We start from the raw sequence: 18,830 nt of genomic DNA, 5'->3' as shown, positions 1-18,830 counted from the left end.
TCTATTCTCAAATTTATTTTTTAATTTCAGTGTTTCTTTTATATAGAAGCTAAAAAACAATGGGGTAGCCTTATAAAAATATAATCTCATTTCTTTCTTAATTAATGTTTGGCTTCCTTAATCTTCTACAAAATTTGTGAATATCTCCTTTTTTCTTTTTATTTTAGATGAATTTTCATTAAAAATTAGAGTTTACGAGTATATTTCATTTCATATTATCAAACACCATCTTAAAATCTTCAAATGGTTGTGAGTAGCATTATTCTTCACTAAGCTACTCTAATCTGATTTCTAAAATGATGTACTACATACCTTTGCTCAAAAAAAGATCGCAAAATTGTATGATTAAAAAATAAAATTACATGACTCCTTGGTTGATTAGTTAATTTGATATTCTGAAAATCTGCAGACATCTTGAGCAATTTGTTTAATATAGAATCCTAAGATAGCAGAGATCCTAAGAGAAACAGAGATTTGTGGCCAGGAGCCAATTGAGGTATTGTTAACATCAAATATGATATCCACCTGACCTTCAAACCATCCATACAGGAGCGCAAGCATTGACCATCTTTGCTACTCCAATATATTTGTAATTATGTTATGTAAATACACTGTTTGTAATGTAATATAATTAATTAATTATATAATCTTTTTTCATGATAATTGATGGTGAAAATCACACAAAACTATTATAATTTAGTTTTGGAGTGATGTAATTATTGATAATTAAACCCTTAATATTCTTAATTATATTGTTTAATAAACTAATTCTAATAGAGAATTAACATTAAAAACTATTGTTGGCTGTGTTAACATGTTGTATTTGGTCAAGAATTTTTGAAGTTTGTTTCTTCTCCTTTTTTATCTATTCTTTCTGGCTTTCATCACTGGGCTATAAGTAAACTTTCTGAATTCATTAAAATATTCTGTTGTGTTTAAATCTGTTTTAATTTAAATAAATGCTGAATTTCTCAAAATAGTATTTGATAACCAATTAACATAAATAGGTTATATTATATTAAATAATATAGCCGAAATAATGGACTTTACTTACCTACCTAATTGTGTCGGTAGGTATAAGTACCTATTAACATGATAACCAATTATGCAAACCTACGGAACCTCATAGTTAAAAATCTCAAATTATTTTACTAGTTTTTACTAGTCAAACTATTTTATTTTATTTACATCAATTTGTTTAAATTTAAATAATGTATAAATTTTGTTACAAGTGTTGTTTATTTTGCAATTAAACAGAATTAGAACAAATCTAAGAAGTTTGTTCTTTAACTTTAGTTTAAACAATTTTTCAACTCAAAAATCATTTGAAATTAATAATTTTGCACTATAATTTGAATTATAAGAATTTTAGTGTAGTATTATTTTATCATTACAGCAGAAATCTTTGTTTGCCATATCTTGAAAACAAGTATTTCCGATACGTGATTATATGAATCTTTTGCTTCAAATAACTTACAGTAATGCCCTCAAAGGAGTGGAGATAATATTTTGTGAATTGATGGGTATTTAAAAAATTGTTGTATACAGGTCTTGAGCTTCTTATATGGAATTTATTAAGCCTTGTCTGACATTATTTTATAACTGGGTCTATGAAAACCATAAAACTAGACACCTAAAATAAAACACCACTAGTTTTAGTATCCATTCTGATCATACTATACCCTCTTTTCAATTTAACCCTTGAACTACCAAATGGGTTCTTCTTGTGCCTATGCAAACAATTTGTTATAATGTCAATGTAAAATGTGTTTAGGGATTTCATATTCCAACTACATGCCATAAATTCAATGAATTGAAAATTTTCATTAATACTTATTTTTGTGATGTATACAATTTTCTAATATTTATTTTTTTCTCTTTGAGACAAAATGTTCCACTCTGATACTCTTTCATTATAATAAAACAGTACTTAATTAGGTCTAGTATGTATGCTTTACTTTTAATTTATTTATGTATACTAACACTTTATAATTAAAAACAAATTGCCATTTAAATTTTTTTCCTGTACAGGGACAAAAAGTATCTGCTGGTACACAGTGGAACAAAATCATATTTTTATTAAAATTATTTCTTTTATCTAATTTTGTGTTTTATTTTTTAATGAAGGTTATCTTAAAACATTAAGTGGCCCTACAAGTATTTAAAGTTTAGTCATTTTGAGTTATATTGTTGCCAATCTGCTCTCAGCTGGCACTGAAATTCCTGGCAATTGTATCTTTTTTCGTAGTGAAGTGCTCTTAGCATCGGTGTTGTATTTAGTTGTGCTTATATATAAAGTAATATAGTAGATTAGAAATGCTCACTATGGAAAGTGTGAGTGACAGTGATGATGCAAATTATTTTTTAGAAAATAGCGATCTGATAGTGATAAGAGACAAGCATTGGAGTGGCGACTATGTAGAGAAATAGCGTAACTATGCAAGTACTTGTTACAAATAAAAAATTTTTTATTTTCACTGTGGTTTTAATTTCGTGACTGATCAGACCTTGAAAAAAAAATAGCCCTCATAATTAGATATAATAAGAGATATGCCAGAACTTACATCTTACAGTTCAAACATAAAATAGTTATTATATTCAATTAAACTGTTTTTTACAGATGAAATTTTGAATGAAATCTATGTCACACAAATGATGAAGGCAATTTAGTATTATCAGGCAAATGGCCATTCATGGGACTTTGAGTTATTGCTGGCATCCTACAAGTGAAAAAAGAGTCTGTAAAGTACTATGGTCAAGTAATAAATCATATGTAAACCTACAGTATATTTCCTGGAAGTATGTCAAGGAATAGATTTATTTAAATTTTAAAAATCATACTTTCTGATGAATCCATTTGAAATTAACAACAAAAAATAATAAGATGGCAATTTGAAATATATTTGAAAAAGTCATACAAATATCTAAGTTGGCTTTTATGGCTGGACTACAATTAACCAAGCAGTTAGTAGTATTTAGAGGATATGTCCATTTTGGCAGTTTATAAATCTAAGTCAGGTAAATATAGCATAACCCACCGGGTAGGTCTAGTGGTGAACGCATCTTCCCAAATCAGCTGATTTGGAAGTCGAGAGTTCCAGCGTTCAAGTCCGAGTAAAGTCAGTTATTTTTACATGGATTTGAATACTAGATCATGAATACCGGTGTTCCGTGGTGGTTGGGTTTCAATTAACCACACATCTCAGGAATGGTCGAACTGAGAATGTACAAGATTACACTTCATTTACACTCATACATATCATCCTCATTCATCCTCTGAAGTATTATCTAAACGGTAGTTACCGGAGGTTAAACAGGAAAAAGAAAGAAAAGGTAAATATAGCATAAAGATATAGGTTACAGCTGATGCAAAACAATTTATGCTTATAATATGGAAGTTGCACTGGAAAACAGCCTGGTGGAATGATTGAGGTGCTTGTATGGTCAAAGATTTGGTTTATGACTTTATGGTTCAGGTCGTGGAATAATAACTGATAATTTTTTTACTGGCTGTGAGTTAGCTGAATTCCCATTGAGACAAAATATAATACCTTGAAAAAATAAAAAAACTGTATTATGTGAGCTGGTAAAAATGTTTTGAAGAAAAGAATTTTCTTCAATTTTTACATTTCATGACAATCTTTCTTTATTACCTGCTCTCTGAAAAAAAAATCAGACTGTTTTCTTGTCATCCCAGCATCATACAGATGAACAAGCAGGTAAAGAACATAATTTTAAATCACAAATAATCAATGATTGTAATGCTACAAAGAGTTATGTGGACAATTTAGACAAAGTTGTCAGGAATATTCGTGTTTAAGAACAAGATGATGGCTATTATAAATTTCTTACAGTCTCATTGATGTTAGTTGAGTGAATGCATTTAATTTATGGATGTATTCTTTTCCTGATTGGATTTAAAATTAAAGAAACTACAGAAGATTATTCTTGCTTGCTCTAGGAGAAGCAATGGCTCATGAAAATTTGAAGAGCAGAGCTCACAATATACCACTTCCCAAGCATATGCATATTTTCCTCAAATATATTTGTATTCTAACCAACAGTAAATCATATTCAGGAAGTTCAAGATAATTAGCAAGGAAGAAAATGAGGCTGGTGCTACATATTCTCTGGTAAAAAGGACAAGAAGATGATCTACTGATTGTAAAATATGGGTTTGCAAAGAAAAGTATCAGAAAAAAAAATTACAGTGTTTAACATTAATAAAAACAAAGAAGTGGCTAAAATTTTTTTTATATTTTGCAAAAAAAAAGGTTTTTGTAATACATTTGCTTTTATTATTTACAGCTTTACAATGTATTAATTTTGATCACAGAAATGAATATTTTACTAACCAGTGTTATAACAAAAAAAAAAAAAATACCCAAATCCATGGTACATCAAGGTTAATAATTTAATTACAATCTGTGTATCTTCTAATGCTTACACTCTTCAATCATGAACTGGTTGCTATCAAATCCAAAAAAATACAAGTTTACATTTTCTATATTACTGTAAACAATATATATTTTTTATTGTTATTACATTTGTATTATGGTGTACTGTTCTAGAGCAAAGTGTAACATGAATATTTAACAGTTGATCTTGTGTAATACGATTGTGAGATCTGTTGTTTAAAGTTTTACATTTTTAATTTATTATAATTAAGAAATATGTAATAATTATTATTTTGTCAAAATTTTATTTTTAAATGATTTATTAATTTTTATGATGATTACAGTATTTGGAAAGGAGGTTTAATCATAGTGTAAGAATGATGACATCATTCATATTTGCCATCTCATTGGTCAGTTTATGATATTTTTAATTAACAATTTTAATTTAGCATTTGGTTTTTATCCTTTTTCAGGAGAGAAGGATAATTTATTTGGATAAATGAGAAAATCTTTACTAATTCACTAACCTTTAACATTTGTAAAAAAATTGATATTTTCCTTTTAATCGCTCTTAAAATGATTATTTATCCACATATAAAAATCCCCTTGGATGAATTTTTTGTTTTAGAAATCAGTAAATTTATTATTTTTATGTTGGAATATTAATTGCTCAATTTATTAAAAGATTGAACGTAAGAAAAGTTCAACTATCAAAGTAAGAGGAAATAATCTTGTTAACAAATTTGCTTATATGTCTAGAAAATTATAAGATAATACCTTTTCTCATGCAATAAATAATAATTGTGATCCATCTGACATTAAAATTGGAATTATTATGCAAGCAAATGTTTGGAAAGTTTAAGGCAAAATTGGATGAATTTTATTTTCAAATTTAGAAAATAATGTAAAAGCAGGTAAAAACATGAATGGTAATAATATAGAGAATACTTCATTTAATAATGACCAGGGTTTATAATCTTAGTAAAGCTACTGTACTGTATGTTGAACTAAGTTTGAGGGACAAAACTGAACAGCCAAAAATAGCAGAAAACTAATAGAAGGATGCCACTTGTCAATGGAGAAAGGGGTAGGAGATGAATGAAGTGTGCTTTACAGATGTTGCAGGGGCTTAAATATTCATCTCAGCCCCTGCAAAAAAAAAAAAAAAAAAAAAAAAAAAATACTAATCTGTGTATTAATATAATAATATAATCTGAGATTAATAATAATCTGTGTATCCAACTTGAAATCTGAAAAAAGATTGAAAAATTATAAGCATAGATTTTTTAATTATGTTTGGATATTTCTAACATAATGAACAAAAATAAAGATTTGCTATAAGTAAACTTTTATGTATTTAAGATTCTCCTTAAAACAATCTTAAGAGGATCAAACTGGAAAAAGGTATTTTTGTTTTCCGTTTATTTTTTAAAAATTCTGGAAATATAAAAAAAAATATCACATGAAGAGCAAAACCCTGGATCACATTTTAAATTTTCTTAACTGTATGAATTACATGATTTACAGGTAATTACAAATATTTTCATGTGCTTGAAAAAACCAAACAGGAAACTTAAAAATTCAAGGTACATCTGAGAAGAATGAGTACTTCAACTAATAAACAGATACCTGAAAATTAGTTGGATGTATATATATATATATATAATTTTATATTAAACTGAATCATTGGAAAATCTGTACGAAATAATTATTAATATTGATTATTGATTTGTACAATGTACTGTAAATAATAAGCTATTCATTATTTGTAGTTGGTCATAGTGAAGTTTAACAAATTTTTTATGTTATGAAAATTCCAATGACACTCAAAGTAAATGCTTGTAATTGCAAGATGAACCTCTTTTATAAGTAAAAAATACACTTCTTTGTATTTTATCAGATAAGGAAGAAGTTATCAATTACAGATGCACATCTGGGTTTTTGTTTCACACGATTTTAAAAAGTAAGAATTGATGAAATTTTGGGAAAAACTACTTCCTATGAAATTACTTGGGTGAAAAATTTTTTTGCATAGTGATTACCAGGGATGTTTTATCCATTAATTAATTAGATCTAATAAGCCATTTGGTTATCTAATTTAATATTATATACAGAAACTCAAAAAAGTGAAAAATCGTGTTAAAAGAATAAATATTTCAAGTTAATCATTTTTTTTATTTTAATGAGAGTAAAGTAACAAATATATATATATATATTTATATATATATAAAATAAAATCTATGATAATTGGGTGCAAACAATAATAATGATGAATGTATGGGATTCCACAAAACTAGTGTTCTAGATTATAGGTGGGAAATAATAGAACAGTTTTTTCATATGTGTGTATTAATGCAGTGCATTGTGGATTACAGGTAATGTACAAAATGGTAAAACCACGATTGTACAAAAAAAACTCAACATATGCAATGTTGAGTCTAGGTTAGAAAATGAATAAGAAAGTATTGTTAAGGTTATTGTAGGTATGATATTAAGAGTAATTTTTACCCTTGCAATTATTATATCCCTACTATGAATTTAGTTATTTTAAACCAGGAAAAGTAATTTTAGTTGTAAGTTTGAATCATTCCCTGCAATATATTACTGGTGCTTGTATTATTTTAACTAATGCAATTATGTATTGAATATGAAAATAAATATTTTTTTATACATATTTTTTTTAATATAGATTTTATACATCCCTGTGGTTATATATGTTCCTGCACTTGCATTTAATCAAGGTAAGTTACATAAATAATTTCTTATTTGATATGTAATTGACTGAAGAAAATATTTTTTAATTAATGTTAAATAACCATTATTTTATGTAGTGTATAATTTATAGAACTAACAAATGTTAGGATTTAAAAAATTACAATTTGGAATTCTAAATTTTTTAATAGGATTCAAAATTTCAAATGTTTTGTATTTTAAAAATCAACCAAAGCGTTAACTTCAAAAATTTTGCAATAAAATATGTTTATCGTAATTTGTCTGCACAGTACAAAGATAAAAAAAAATGTATTATTTCATAAATTAATAAGGAAATATCTAGTAACTCTTAAAAGTATTGGAAAATCCTTTCTTTAGGTATGAATTTTCATTGTTAGTTGAGTATTGAACTACGTATGTTTTGATTGTAGTGTGAGGTTTTAACTATATTTGCAGGTTAAGGTTTTTTCATTTTCTAAATATAACAATATACATAAATGTAATATACATGATTATAATACACATATTTTTTATTTATCAGACTTTATCATTTTCAAAAAATAAATGTTTAGACACAAATTTCCTTCATTTGAAATGGGTGTTTAGATACTTCCAGACAACTATTGTTGTTTTTTGGCTACATTGTAGACTTTTCAGTGGAACCTTTTGCTGATATTTGTCATCTGAATTTATTGGGTCTGTTTACATTATTGAATGAAATGTATTTTAATGTCCACCAGTGGGAAAGAGCAGGGAATATGTAAATGTTTTCATTATGTAGTTATAATATTTTAAGAACTTATATTAGGATTATACAATTTTTAAAAAAATACTCATTTACTCAGTGATTATGGAGCCTCTTTATTGGACATTTTGCTGATGAAGACGCTAGACATAGCTCAAAAGATGTCCTGGAAACATATTTCTGTAATGAAATGTGATTTAAACCATTATAAAAACAAATTTAAAAGTATTCATTTTCTAAGCATCTGTTTGTGGGTAATGCTACTGTTGTATGAATAGTACAATAGTACCAAAAAGACCTTTTGAAACCATACTTTCAATGTAAGAACAGTACTAATTTTTAAAAATTTTCATTTTAAAAAAGTTTCAACCATATTTCATCATACTAATCAATGACACTTGTTTTCTTAGGAGAAAACCTTTTGAATGAAAAATTGAATGAAATTTTACAAGCACAATGTTTTAAATAATTTGATTTAAAATACTTTTAGTAATACTTATGAAAATATTCACTGTGACTGGTAGAGCTGTTTCTACAATTTTAGTGTATCTTTGTTTTATATTTCATCACGTTTGAGAGTATTACTATTAAGATGTGGTACTTATTTGTGTGCATTTGTTCGCATGCAACTCTGTGTGTGCACGTGCGTATGTGTGTAGTACTTTATAGTGTTGAGTTCTTATGTGTAGTTTTCAGCTGACATGGTGTTATGTTCACTTGTGAATCATTTATCTAAAAGCTGATAGTTTATTTGAGGTTTGGTTTGAAACGTTTTGAATGAGAATGTCTGTCATTGTTGATTTTCTATATTTTGAAAGTATTTCTGAACTTTTGTTTTGCATAAAATTTTTTTATTATTTTAACACTGCAATATGTCTATAATATGGCAAGATCTTCTGAAGCATATTGTATATAATGTTGCAATCCAGTGAAAGATTTAATGGTTCTAAGTTTGCAAAAAAAAAAACAAACTATACAGAATATTAAAATACATAATGATCAAATTATGTATTTGAGTTCTAAATGATATTTCCCCTTATATAGGCTTGTGTATTTATTTTTAATCTCAGTTTTTAAAATAAAAATCTAATTCTTCCTTTTTTTATTTTTTGTTAAACTATTCATTTATGTGTAAATATTTATATTTAAATTAATTTATTTTAAATCTTGTTTCAGTAACTGGAATGTCTATACATACTATTACACCAATTGTATGTGTGATCTGTATATTTTATACAACTCTGGTAATTGTATAGTTTTGTTTGATTATTAGTATTAATTATAAGACATAAAGTATATGTAAAGGTAGCAATAAATTAATAAATAAAAATATATAACAACATATGTATTATAACATGATTATTTCTTGTGAACATTATTAGGATTTGTTTACTTGTGAGTAGAAATATTATAAAAAAATTGTCAAAATCTCTCAAAATTTTTTTTAGGAAAATTTCTTAGGACAAAACTGATTAATCTTATTTGTTTTACTAATATTAATTGTAGTCTTTGGAAATAGGATATAGATGAGGTAAGATCTGGTAGTAAGATAAATGGACAGGTACACAAATCATAAATTTTTCAAACCACCCATCATATTTATCATCTTGTTAATTTTGTGTACTGGTGTTGTCTTGCCAAAAAGAACATTCTTTTGTATTTCCTTTGCAATTTTTTCTTTCAATGTCTCCTGTAATTGATGTATATTGATGATTAGAGTAGTGTACTAAATTAACTGTTTGGTACTTCTAAAGACAGTCAATCATTATATTTTATCATAAATATACCTTCTTTATTGACTGAAAAGAAACAAACAGTAAAGCAATGGGCACAATTTTTCCTGCTGTCTTTGGGTTTTGAATCTCTTAGCTATGGGGAATTTAAATATTATCACTGCAAGGACACTTTTTGGCTTTTGGTCATTGTAAGCTGCACCCACTATTTCATCAGCAATGGTTGGTCATTCCACAAATTTCCTTTAGATGCTCACAATGATGCAAATTTAACAGTGATTTCCATTTCTTGATGGCATTGAAATGTTTCAGCACCTATTTTGCTAACAATTTCTGCATACTCAACTATACATGAATTGTAAAGTAATTTTTTGATCTACTAAAATTATTAGGTTGTATCAATGATTTACAGTATCAGAAGTTGACCGTAAGGTACTACTTAAAGCCTTTTGTATCGTGTGAAACTTCGGTCTTAAAATTTCACACTGATAACTGGCCTTTTACTTCTTACAGTTAAGTAAAATTAATACTTTTAATTTAATATTTACATCTTATACATGTGGATTTTCTTTGTTGATTTCTTTTGCAGGAACTGGACCATATGATTGCCTGGAGAAGCTTAACTTTTAAAATACCACAGTTTTTATTGACATACTTGTAAAAAATCTGAAAAAAATAACACTTCTTGGTATTAAAAATATTAATATTAAAGAAAAAAGTAAAAATAATCTTGGTCTGATTTAGAACTTTACCACCTTCTTAGATTATGACTTAGAAATTTTTGGTCTTGAATGAACAGATGTTTTCAGATATGTATTTTTATTAATTTCTGAATAAAATACTTTATTTAGTGTAGTGTATTAACCACTAAATACAAGCACATAAAAAAACAAACCTATTAATAATATAATGGTTACAGTGAATTACTCTTGTCATCAATGTTTTCTTTTTTAATTTATAAATTTAACTTGCCTTAAGAAAAGGTATAACTATTAATGCTTTATTTATTTTTAAATTTAATTTGAATACATAAATTGATTATTAGCTGTTCATCTTCTTATCTTGTATCTATTTTATTTGTTCAGTTAAATTAATTTTTAGTCAATTTTAATTTTTAGAACGCTCTTTATTCTAAGATTGAATTTGTATTTTATTTCAATGTCTTTCTTAGAAATTATTGTTTATTATTACTTTTCAATATCTATAGTGAAGTTCCATGAGTTGGTTAGATGTGGGACAAGATTTTGTGTGAAACCTTCATTGTTAGAAAAAGGTATGGGTATCGTGCTTCCATGAATCAGTTAATTTACTAGTTGAGGGTTACAACCCTCAACTAGCCAAACCCAAATTAGGTTATGGTACTAGAACTAGTTATGGTAAGTGGTTATGGTTGGAAGATGCCATACGAAGGCGATAGTTGGTTGTGTAAATATATTAATGGAAATGTCTTCTGAGGCATTTACATTGGTGGTATCCTTCAGAGGCCAGACTGATGACTGTTGTGTTATCAAGTTTAGAGGGTTTAATTGACAACTTCCAGTAAAAACCATCAGGGCTAGGAACAGAGGGGGATGGTGTGGCAACCGGGATAGTCACAAGATGGGTGTCTATTTCTCCTATGGAAGTCAGAATGATGAAGTAGAGTTTTTGAATGTTTAATATTGTGAAAATTATTAAATGGTCACTTAGTTCATCAAAAACGTTGGAATAGGAAAACAAATGAAGTGTTAAGGAAATTAATATATACAGAGTGTATCATGAATTTCTGTCGGCGCTTTCATAACCTATTCTACTTGTAAAAATAATGGTAGAAGTACTTATAAACAATGCCCTAAAATGCTTCATTTGTGAGTTACAGCTACTGAAAGATTTCGCTCGGATTTCAGCTACCCTAGTGAAATGAGATCGTATTCAAATATGTAGGATGTTAATTAAAGGACAGAATTAGTGATTACTTACAGTTTTTGACCTGAAAAATCAAATAAAATACATCTCACAACTGTATCTGCAGTAGATTTTGATAAATCTGGAGTGAAAACCAATAAATTGGATTAAAAACCCTGTTTTTTATGTTTGATGTACAATAACTTTGTTAAATGGGTAATAAATGCATACAACTTTATGTGGATGCAAGAGTTGTGGCACCAGCCCTGAGGAAATACAAGGCCAATGCAACTATTGCGTCACTGGCACTGAACGGATTAAGAGAAGTACGCATGGAGTTTTAAAATTAAAGGAAATATCCAGGGTTGGTATTTCTGAACTTTTTAATAGACTAAAGACTAATAAAAAGCTTTAGTGAAAGATACAGCATGGAGACAAATTAGAAAAATGTTGTCTATCATGAAAAATAAAATGACACTGGGTCAGGAATAAAGAAATTTTGTTGAAATTAACATGGTCAGTTACAAAATGTGAGGTTTTAAAGGTAACTTTTTGATCATAATTTTATTTTATTTATTAAATCACTTGAAATTTTTTTCAGTTTCAAACCGTTTTAGAGGAACATGATATCTATAAAGTAGTTATATTTTCAGAATGTAATCTGTTTATTAACCTGGTGGTTATTGGTCAAAAGGGGCTAAAAATTATATTTTAATCTCAGATTTAAATTTTTGAGCAGTCTAACAAAATTTTAATGGAAAAGATACTGGACTAAGAGATTGCAGCTCTAACAGACACTGTAAAGACAAAATTATAAATGAAAGAGGGTGGTAAAGTATTAGAAGTATGTGAAAGTTTAACTTAGTGTTGTTGATTGGTAAAACGATGGGTGATTATGACAGTAAAATTAAATTGATTGATGGAGTGCTGTGTCTATTATTAACTTATGTGTTGTGTGTTGATGAATGTTTTAAATTTTGTATGTGATTTTAGGATGGTACCAGTTCATTTTTCTTATCATATGCCTATTGTGGTTAATACAACATGTTACAAATATAAATGAAAATAGAGTAACACATTTGGCTAAATTGTTTTTAGTAAAACGAGAGAAAATATTTTTGAAGATAAGGTTTGAAGTAAGATATGTGAAATTAAGTCCTTTCTGGAGAACGTGAAAGAAACTTTATTTCATAATATTGTTGGTGGATGAAGGCAGCTTGGTTGTTTTAAACACTTTGACATAATGTGAAATGCAAAAGGCTCATAAGTGGAAAAGTAAATTTATTTAGAAAATGTAACATAATGTTCAAATAAGATTGTTTATTTGGATGTCACCAAATATTAGAACTTATGCAAATAAGAAAGGAGTTTTGTACTTGAAATGGAAGGAAAGTAGGTTGGAAAAGGTTGCCAAAACATTTCCTCAGACCTAATAGAAAGACATAAATGATCTCATCTGTTGTTCCTATTAGAATTGAAAAAACTGTTGATGGAGAGGTTAAATTAAGCTGTTTTACATAGAGTGAAGGGAATAAGGCCCTGGGAATTGATGGTATCCACGTACAATTTTTGAAATATTCTTTGATTGTCAAAATGTCAAAATACATATTGTATTGTATTTGGACTTTCAATAAAAACGTGGCATTCTCTTAGAATTTTAAAAATGGAGCTGTTTCATATGTAAAAATTATAAAGAAAATATTCTTTCTGAATAATTTGGAAATTATTTTTGGGAATTTTGTTGGGAAAATTTGAAAGTTGGCTCTACAAATATAATGTACAGAGAAGATTTCAGGTGAACTTTAGAAACGGTTGCTTGACAGTAGACAATGTTTTTAACTTGTATATTCTGATACTAGTTAAAAATTCTACACTAATAAGTATATTCTACACTTATTTTTGTGGATCTTAAGGCCGCCTTTGTTAAGGTAGTAAGGGGTACAGTTTTTTTTTCATACCTTGTAAAACATATAGTAAGAAAAAAATGTAGTTTTTTCTGTAATTATTTATTGTTAAAACTTCTTTTTTGCACAAATATGGGGTATTATTATTTTCTGCAGTTATTTAATGCATTATTTATCATAAATAAAGGAAATTAAAAAGGTAATAAATGAATAAACAGAAATAAAATTTTGAATAGTATTGCCAGAATGGAATATTCGAGTATTAATAATGATGTACGAATATATCCATTCTCAGCGATATGTTCTATTTTCAACGCTCTGGTGCATGCCTACTGAAGTAGGCCTGACAGCTGTGGCAGAGCGATAGTTTCTGGTTTTCATCTGGAAAGTTCTGATTTTTAGTCCTAGCCGGGTTCAACATATTTTATATACGACTATTTCAAATATTCATCTCTTATAATTATTGATAACGGTTTGGTAGATTTTTCTTAAATCCTCCAAAATGTGTTTTAAAATGAAGTTTAATTTATTTACTACGATTTATAATAATAATAAATGTGTTGTAAATTTGTAGATTTTCCAAATTCTGATAAACCTTTTTTCCCAGGTATTTGGTAAAAATTTTGTTATGATTGTTTCAGGGAGGTTTAAAAGCAGTAGTTTGGACTGATGCATTACAAAGTGTATTTACATTTGGTTCAGTTATTTTCATTATGGTTGTCGGGTGTATCGCAGTAGGAGGTCCAGCTAATGTATTTAAAGTAAATAGTGAAGGCCATCGCCTAGAACTTTTCAAGTATGTTAAATAATAAAATTTAAACTTGTAGTAGTTTTATTTTAAATTAATTTTAAATAAGATTTATTGTTCTTTAAAAAAAAAAAATACTATGTTTTTTAATTAGTTTATGTGAAAAATAGAAGATTCCCATATAATAAACTTAATGTGATACAATAATTAGGTGCGGCTTAGGTATGATTAATAATGCATCATTAAAATAAATTCTATTTAAAATTGTTGTGATATTTAAGAAATTATCAGTTTAGTTATATTTTATGCTGTGTTTTTTTTAATCTTAATAAGTAGTTTTCTCTGTTTTTTCTACCTTATTGATTAACACAGAAGTTTAAAATTTGTTTCTCATAGAATTAGTATCCATTACTTCTAAAGTTATTTCGTTGTTATCATGTTATATTTCATTGGTGTCATGTTATTTCCTTGATATAATGTATCATGTTATGAATTGGTATCATTGTAGTCATGTTAATAGTCTGATAATGTCTTTTACATTATTTTCATACATTATTAGAATTTGTATTTCTTTTTGTTTATAACTTATTTAAAATCTAAAAAAAAATATAATGTTCTGCTTAAATGTATATCTCTATTTATGCAGTAAATTATGATTTGATTATTCTACTATAAATTGTACTATGATTGTTTTTATTTTTTGTATAATTTTAAAACTTTGTTTGTGTTTGAAACAGTTTTGGAATGTAATGTCATTGCATAATTTGCTTGCTTATAATACATTATACAAGCTCAACCTTCCAGACGGACATTGACATTGGGTATTTGGCCAGCTAAATTTTCTTTGTACTTTTTCTGTTTTGAATTTTATCATTCAATGAAGGTGTTTTATTATAATTATTATTTTATGGTGTGAATTGTATAGCTTCTTGTTTGTAATGTATAAATTACAGCACTTTAAATTATATATTTCCAGTGCTGTAAATATATGATTAAACCAAAATCCTCCTTTTACAGCAACAGTATTTGAGGTCTGTTCAGTACAACTGCACTTTTGGAACAGTGTCCGACTTTAGATTATTATTTGGGAAACAATCGGAATAAAGAGGCAGGGTTTAGGATAAGCTGTAGTTAACTTTACTTGATTTACATTCTTTTTGTCCTCACTCATTCCTCATATCTAGTCCAGCTAGAACTTTTAATTCCTTGATTTATTATGTACCATATGTGTACAGGATACACATATGGTATCCTGTAATTTTTGTTCACTTCCCTACCCAAAAATTCTCTTTAAATTTTGTAATTTGAAAATGTTATGAAGCTGAATGTCAGTCTGAAACAGGATTTCCTAAAATTTTTTGAACAACGGGTAAAGCTCTGAGTGTGTTGAATCACTTTGAAGGAGATGAAAGCAACAACTGGATGCGTGATGTATTTTCATTTTAATACTTAGAGGTCAGATAATTTTTGAAGAGACATCTCATTACAATCATTGTAGTAATTCATATAGTTTTTAAATATAGGTATCTCAACATATTTTTTTGAAGATAACTGTTTACATTTTGAATGCAGTTAGTTTTATTGTAAGTAAAACATACCAATTTTAGATCTCTCTTTCTGGACTGTCCGTCTGGAAAGATCAATAATTAGAAAAAATAAAAATTCAAAAGTATTATTTTAAACATTTTTCCATTTTGTTCTCTCGTAGGAATGGAAATTTGTTAATCTAATCATAATTTAGTTTTTTTTTATGTACCTGAGTGTTTGATAAATGTACAAAATGAAGAGGTATTGCTCCTACTACATTGTTTAAATCAATCTTAGTATGTTGTATCCTCATTAAGAGCATAAAGCTTTATTTATAGATGCTGATTGCAGCCTATGTATCTAGTAAATAAAAGAAAGTAAGGGCAATAAAAAACCGTTAATCCAACTGTTCTGTCAATGGATTATGGAAATCAGAAAAATTAACACATACTATCTGACTGATTCAAAGAAAGATTCCATAAGTAGTTTGTTCTGAACATTACTAGTTACTAGATTATATCAGTGAAAAGTTTTACTGTGTTTAATTGTTTTAAATTGGTTAATCAGTTTGGTTATTACTCACAGGGTGCAATTTATTTCATTATTTGTTCAGTGATATTTATTTATAATGGTTTATTAAAAAAACGTTTTATGTCGTGTTGTAAGTATTGCCATCATATTGACTAATTAATTTTTTACTGTATCTTTAAATAAGACCAATTATTATTTGATTCTGTGATAAGAAATAAAACTACAATTCACTTACTCATTAAATTGCACTGAATAAGAGTTGTGCTACGAATTCAATACTGTTAACGGTATAATTTAAATTATTCTCTCTCAGTATCCAAAGACATACTTCGAATTATAGCTAATCTAAACTTTTTTTTTTAAGAAATTAATTTTTGTAGGTGGTTTGAAAATATCAGGTTTGATTGGAAATTGTACCCAGAACCTTCCAAATGAAAGGCAGAGATGCTATTTATCTTCATGAAGGTTAGCAACTGTTATTATGCTGTTTATAATCAAGTTTTGATGTTTTGTAATATCTAAATCAGTAGCAAAATTAACTTATTTTTTCTAAGATCCAATAATCAATTATTTCATGTTAAAATTTTTGTACTAAATGGTATATTTAAACTTTTGCAACTCACTTTTCATGTGTATTATTATGTAATGTCTACAGTATTTACATATACACAGGATCTTAACAAAGTATGGAAAATCTTAAATAACTTTTCAACAATTAAAAATAGAAAAATGAAATTTAGCGCTTATCTAGAAGACACCATTTTCCAAGCACTCCGGTAACCCCCTAATGGGAAAAATGTATCCCATAAACATTGTTCATTGAAAAACAAAAATTCTGTTATAAAAAACTTCAGGCTATGACAATCCTAACCAAATGTCCTTTAACGCATTTCTGTACAACTGTAGTAACCTTTCCATTTAAAATTTTTGACTTGCCTTTCATGGAGACTTAGGGGTGTTACATCATACCTCTAAATAGATTGATTTGGGTTACAAAGAATTTGTTAGATTTCTTCTTCTTTTAAAATTTCATTTTGGAGGAGATATGTATGAGCTACTGTTGGAACATTTGAAACTAGCTATGAAAAAAATTAAATGGGAAACTTTTTCCCTCCATTTCGAGAAGTAGCACCAGAAAGTACATTTCTAAATAACTTTTAAGGCATTCTCTGAATTTCTTTTTATTTGACTCTAATGTCTCAAATCTCTGTCCTTTTAATGGCAGTTTTTATTTCGGACTTATAAAGAAGTCAGCATGGGCTAGGTTTAGCGAGTACAGTGAGTGAGGTTTAACAATGAACAAATTTTTTACACAAAACTCATGAATTAGCAGCGATATGTGGGCTGGTACGTTGTTGTGGTGAAGTAACCACACATCACATCATGGTTTAAATCTCATCTGCCCCATATTTTCACAAAGATATCTGATGACTTTTAGGTAATAGTGGTAGTGGATTGTTTACCTTGCATGTAGAAATCTATACTGAACAAAGCCTTTGATGTCAAAAAGGACTATCAACATCACTTATGTGCTTAAACAACTTTTGTGTGTCTTTTTTTGGTCTCTTGTGATGATTTTCTGACCCGTTATGATAATATAGACTTTGTAGATCAAACCCATAACCATGTCTCCTTGCTGTTTATTATCATCGACAAGAAGGTTTCAACATCATATGCACGATTCAAAAATTCCTGATAAATTCATAGATGATTGTCTTTCTGCTCTTATGTTAAGAGTTTTGTAACAGACTTGGTGGCAACATGATGCATTCTAATTTATTTTGAGAAATTAGCCCACTAGAATCCCAGGTTCTTCTGCTGTTTTGCATACTGTTAACATTGATTTGACTTCACCAAATTGATTACTTTAACAAATTGGGTTGTGTCTATTAAAGTTGGTGCCCTTTCTAGATGAGAACCGTATTTGGTAGATTCTCGACCACTTGTTAAATGTGAACAAATCATTTTGTATTGTTAGTAAAGTTTTTATCTAGCTATAAAGTTTGGCACCCTTTTTTTTTTTGTGTAAGTCACTCATCACAAAAGTTGCTGAAGGCATCAAACAACATCTACTTATTTTGAATGTTATGCAATAATTAATTGTTGTAGGTATTTACAAGTGGGGGAAGGAATATCTGTAATTTTCTATTTTATACAGTGATGGCAACCACAAGTCTCAGTATAAGTACATCTCTCAATATACAGTCAGCATATAATTAAGCATAATCTGAAATTTATAAATCCTAACCTAAAAATTTAATTTGAAATTTTATAAAGAAACTAGAGTGGGTAAAAATATTTATTTGTGTTAGAACGGTTAATTTTTGTATTAGAATAGGGCATCTGATTATAAAATTATTTTTTGCAGCATGGATCCAGACCCATTTGCAAGAAACACATTCTGGACTGTTACAGTTGGATTTTCAGTTTTATGGATATCTTATTTGGCTATTCATCCAGGTGCAATTCAACGGTTTACTGCTGTGCCTACGTATAATGATGCAGTGAAGTAAATATATATATATATATATATATACTTTGATAAGATAATTTATAACAATGTGAATCAATAGTGATTTTCTCAAAGAATATAACATTTGCTGTAAAAGAATAAGAGAGTGCTGAACTAATGAGAGAGTGGCTTGATTG

General features: G+C 27.8%; 1 protein-coding gene across 2 annotated transcripts in view; it reads left to right on the top strand.

Annotated features, from left to right (window-relative positions):
• Positions 1-18,830, top strand: part of LOC142326334 (sodium-coupled monocarboxylate transporter 1-like) — a 73,026-nt gene that overhangs the window by 23,412 nt on the left and 30,784 nt on the right. For both annotated transcript variants that reach the window (XM_075368750.1, XM_075368749.1), the window contains exons 4-8: positions 4,742-4,807; positions 7,087-7,138; positions 9,031-9,098; positions 14,017-14,171; positions 18,550-18,690. In XM_075368750.1, the coding sequence (XP_075224865.1) occupies positions 4,742-4,807; positions 7,087-7,138; positions 9,031-9,098; positions 14,017-14,171; positions 18,550-18,690 (482 nt within the window). The remainder of the gene's footprint in view (positions 1-4,741; positions 4,808-7,086; positions 7,139-9,030; positions 9,099-14,016; positions 14,172-18,549; positions 18,691-18,830) is intronic.

The sequence above is a fragment of the Lycorma delicatula genome, chromosome 6 (genome assembly GCF_047948215.1).
Source record: "Lycorma delicatula isolate Av1 chromosome 6, ASM4794821v1, whole genome shotgun sequence".
Lineage (NCBI taxonomy): Eukaryota > Metazoa > Arthropoda > Insecta > Hemiptera > Fulgoridae > Lycorma > Lycorma delicatula.
This window is presented reverse-complemented; position numbering and strand designations above follow the sequence as displayed.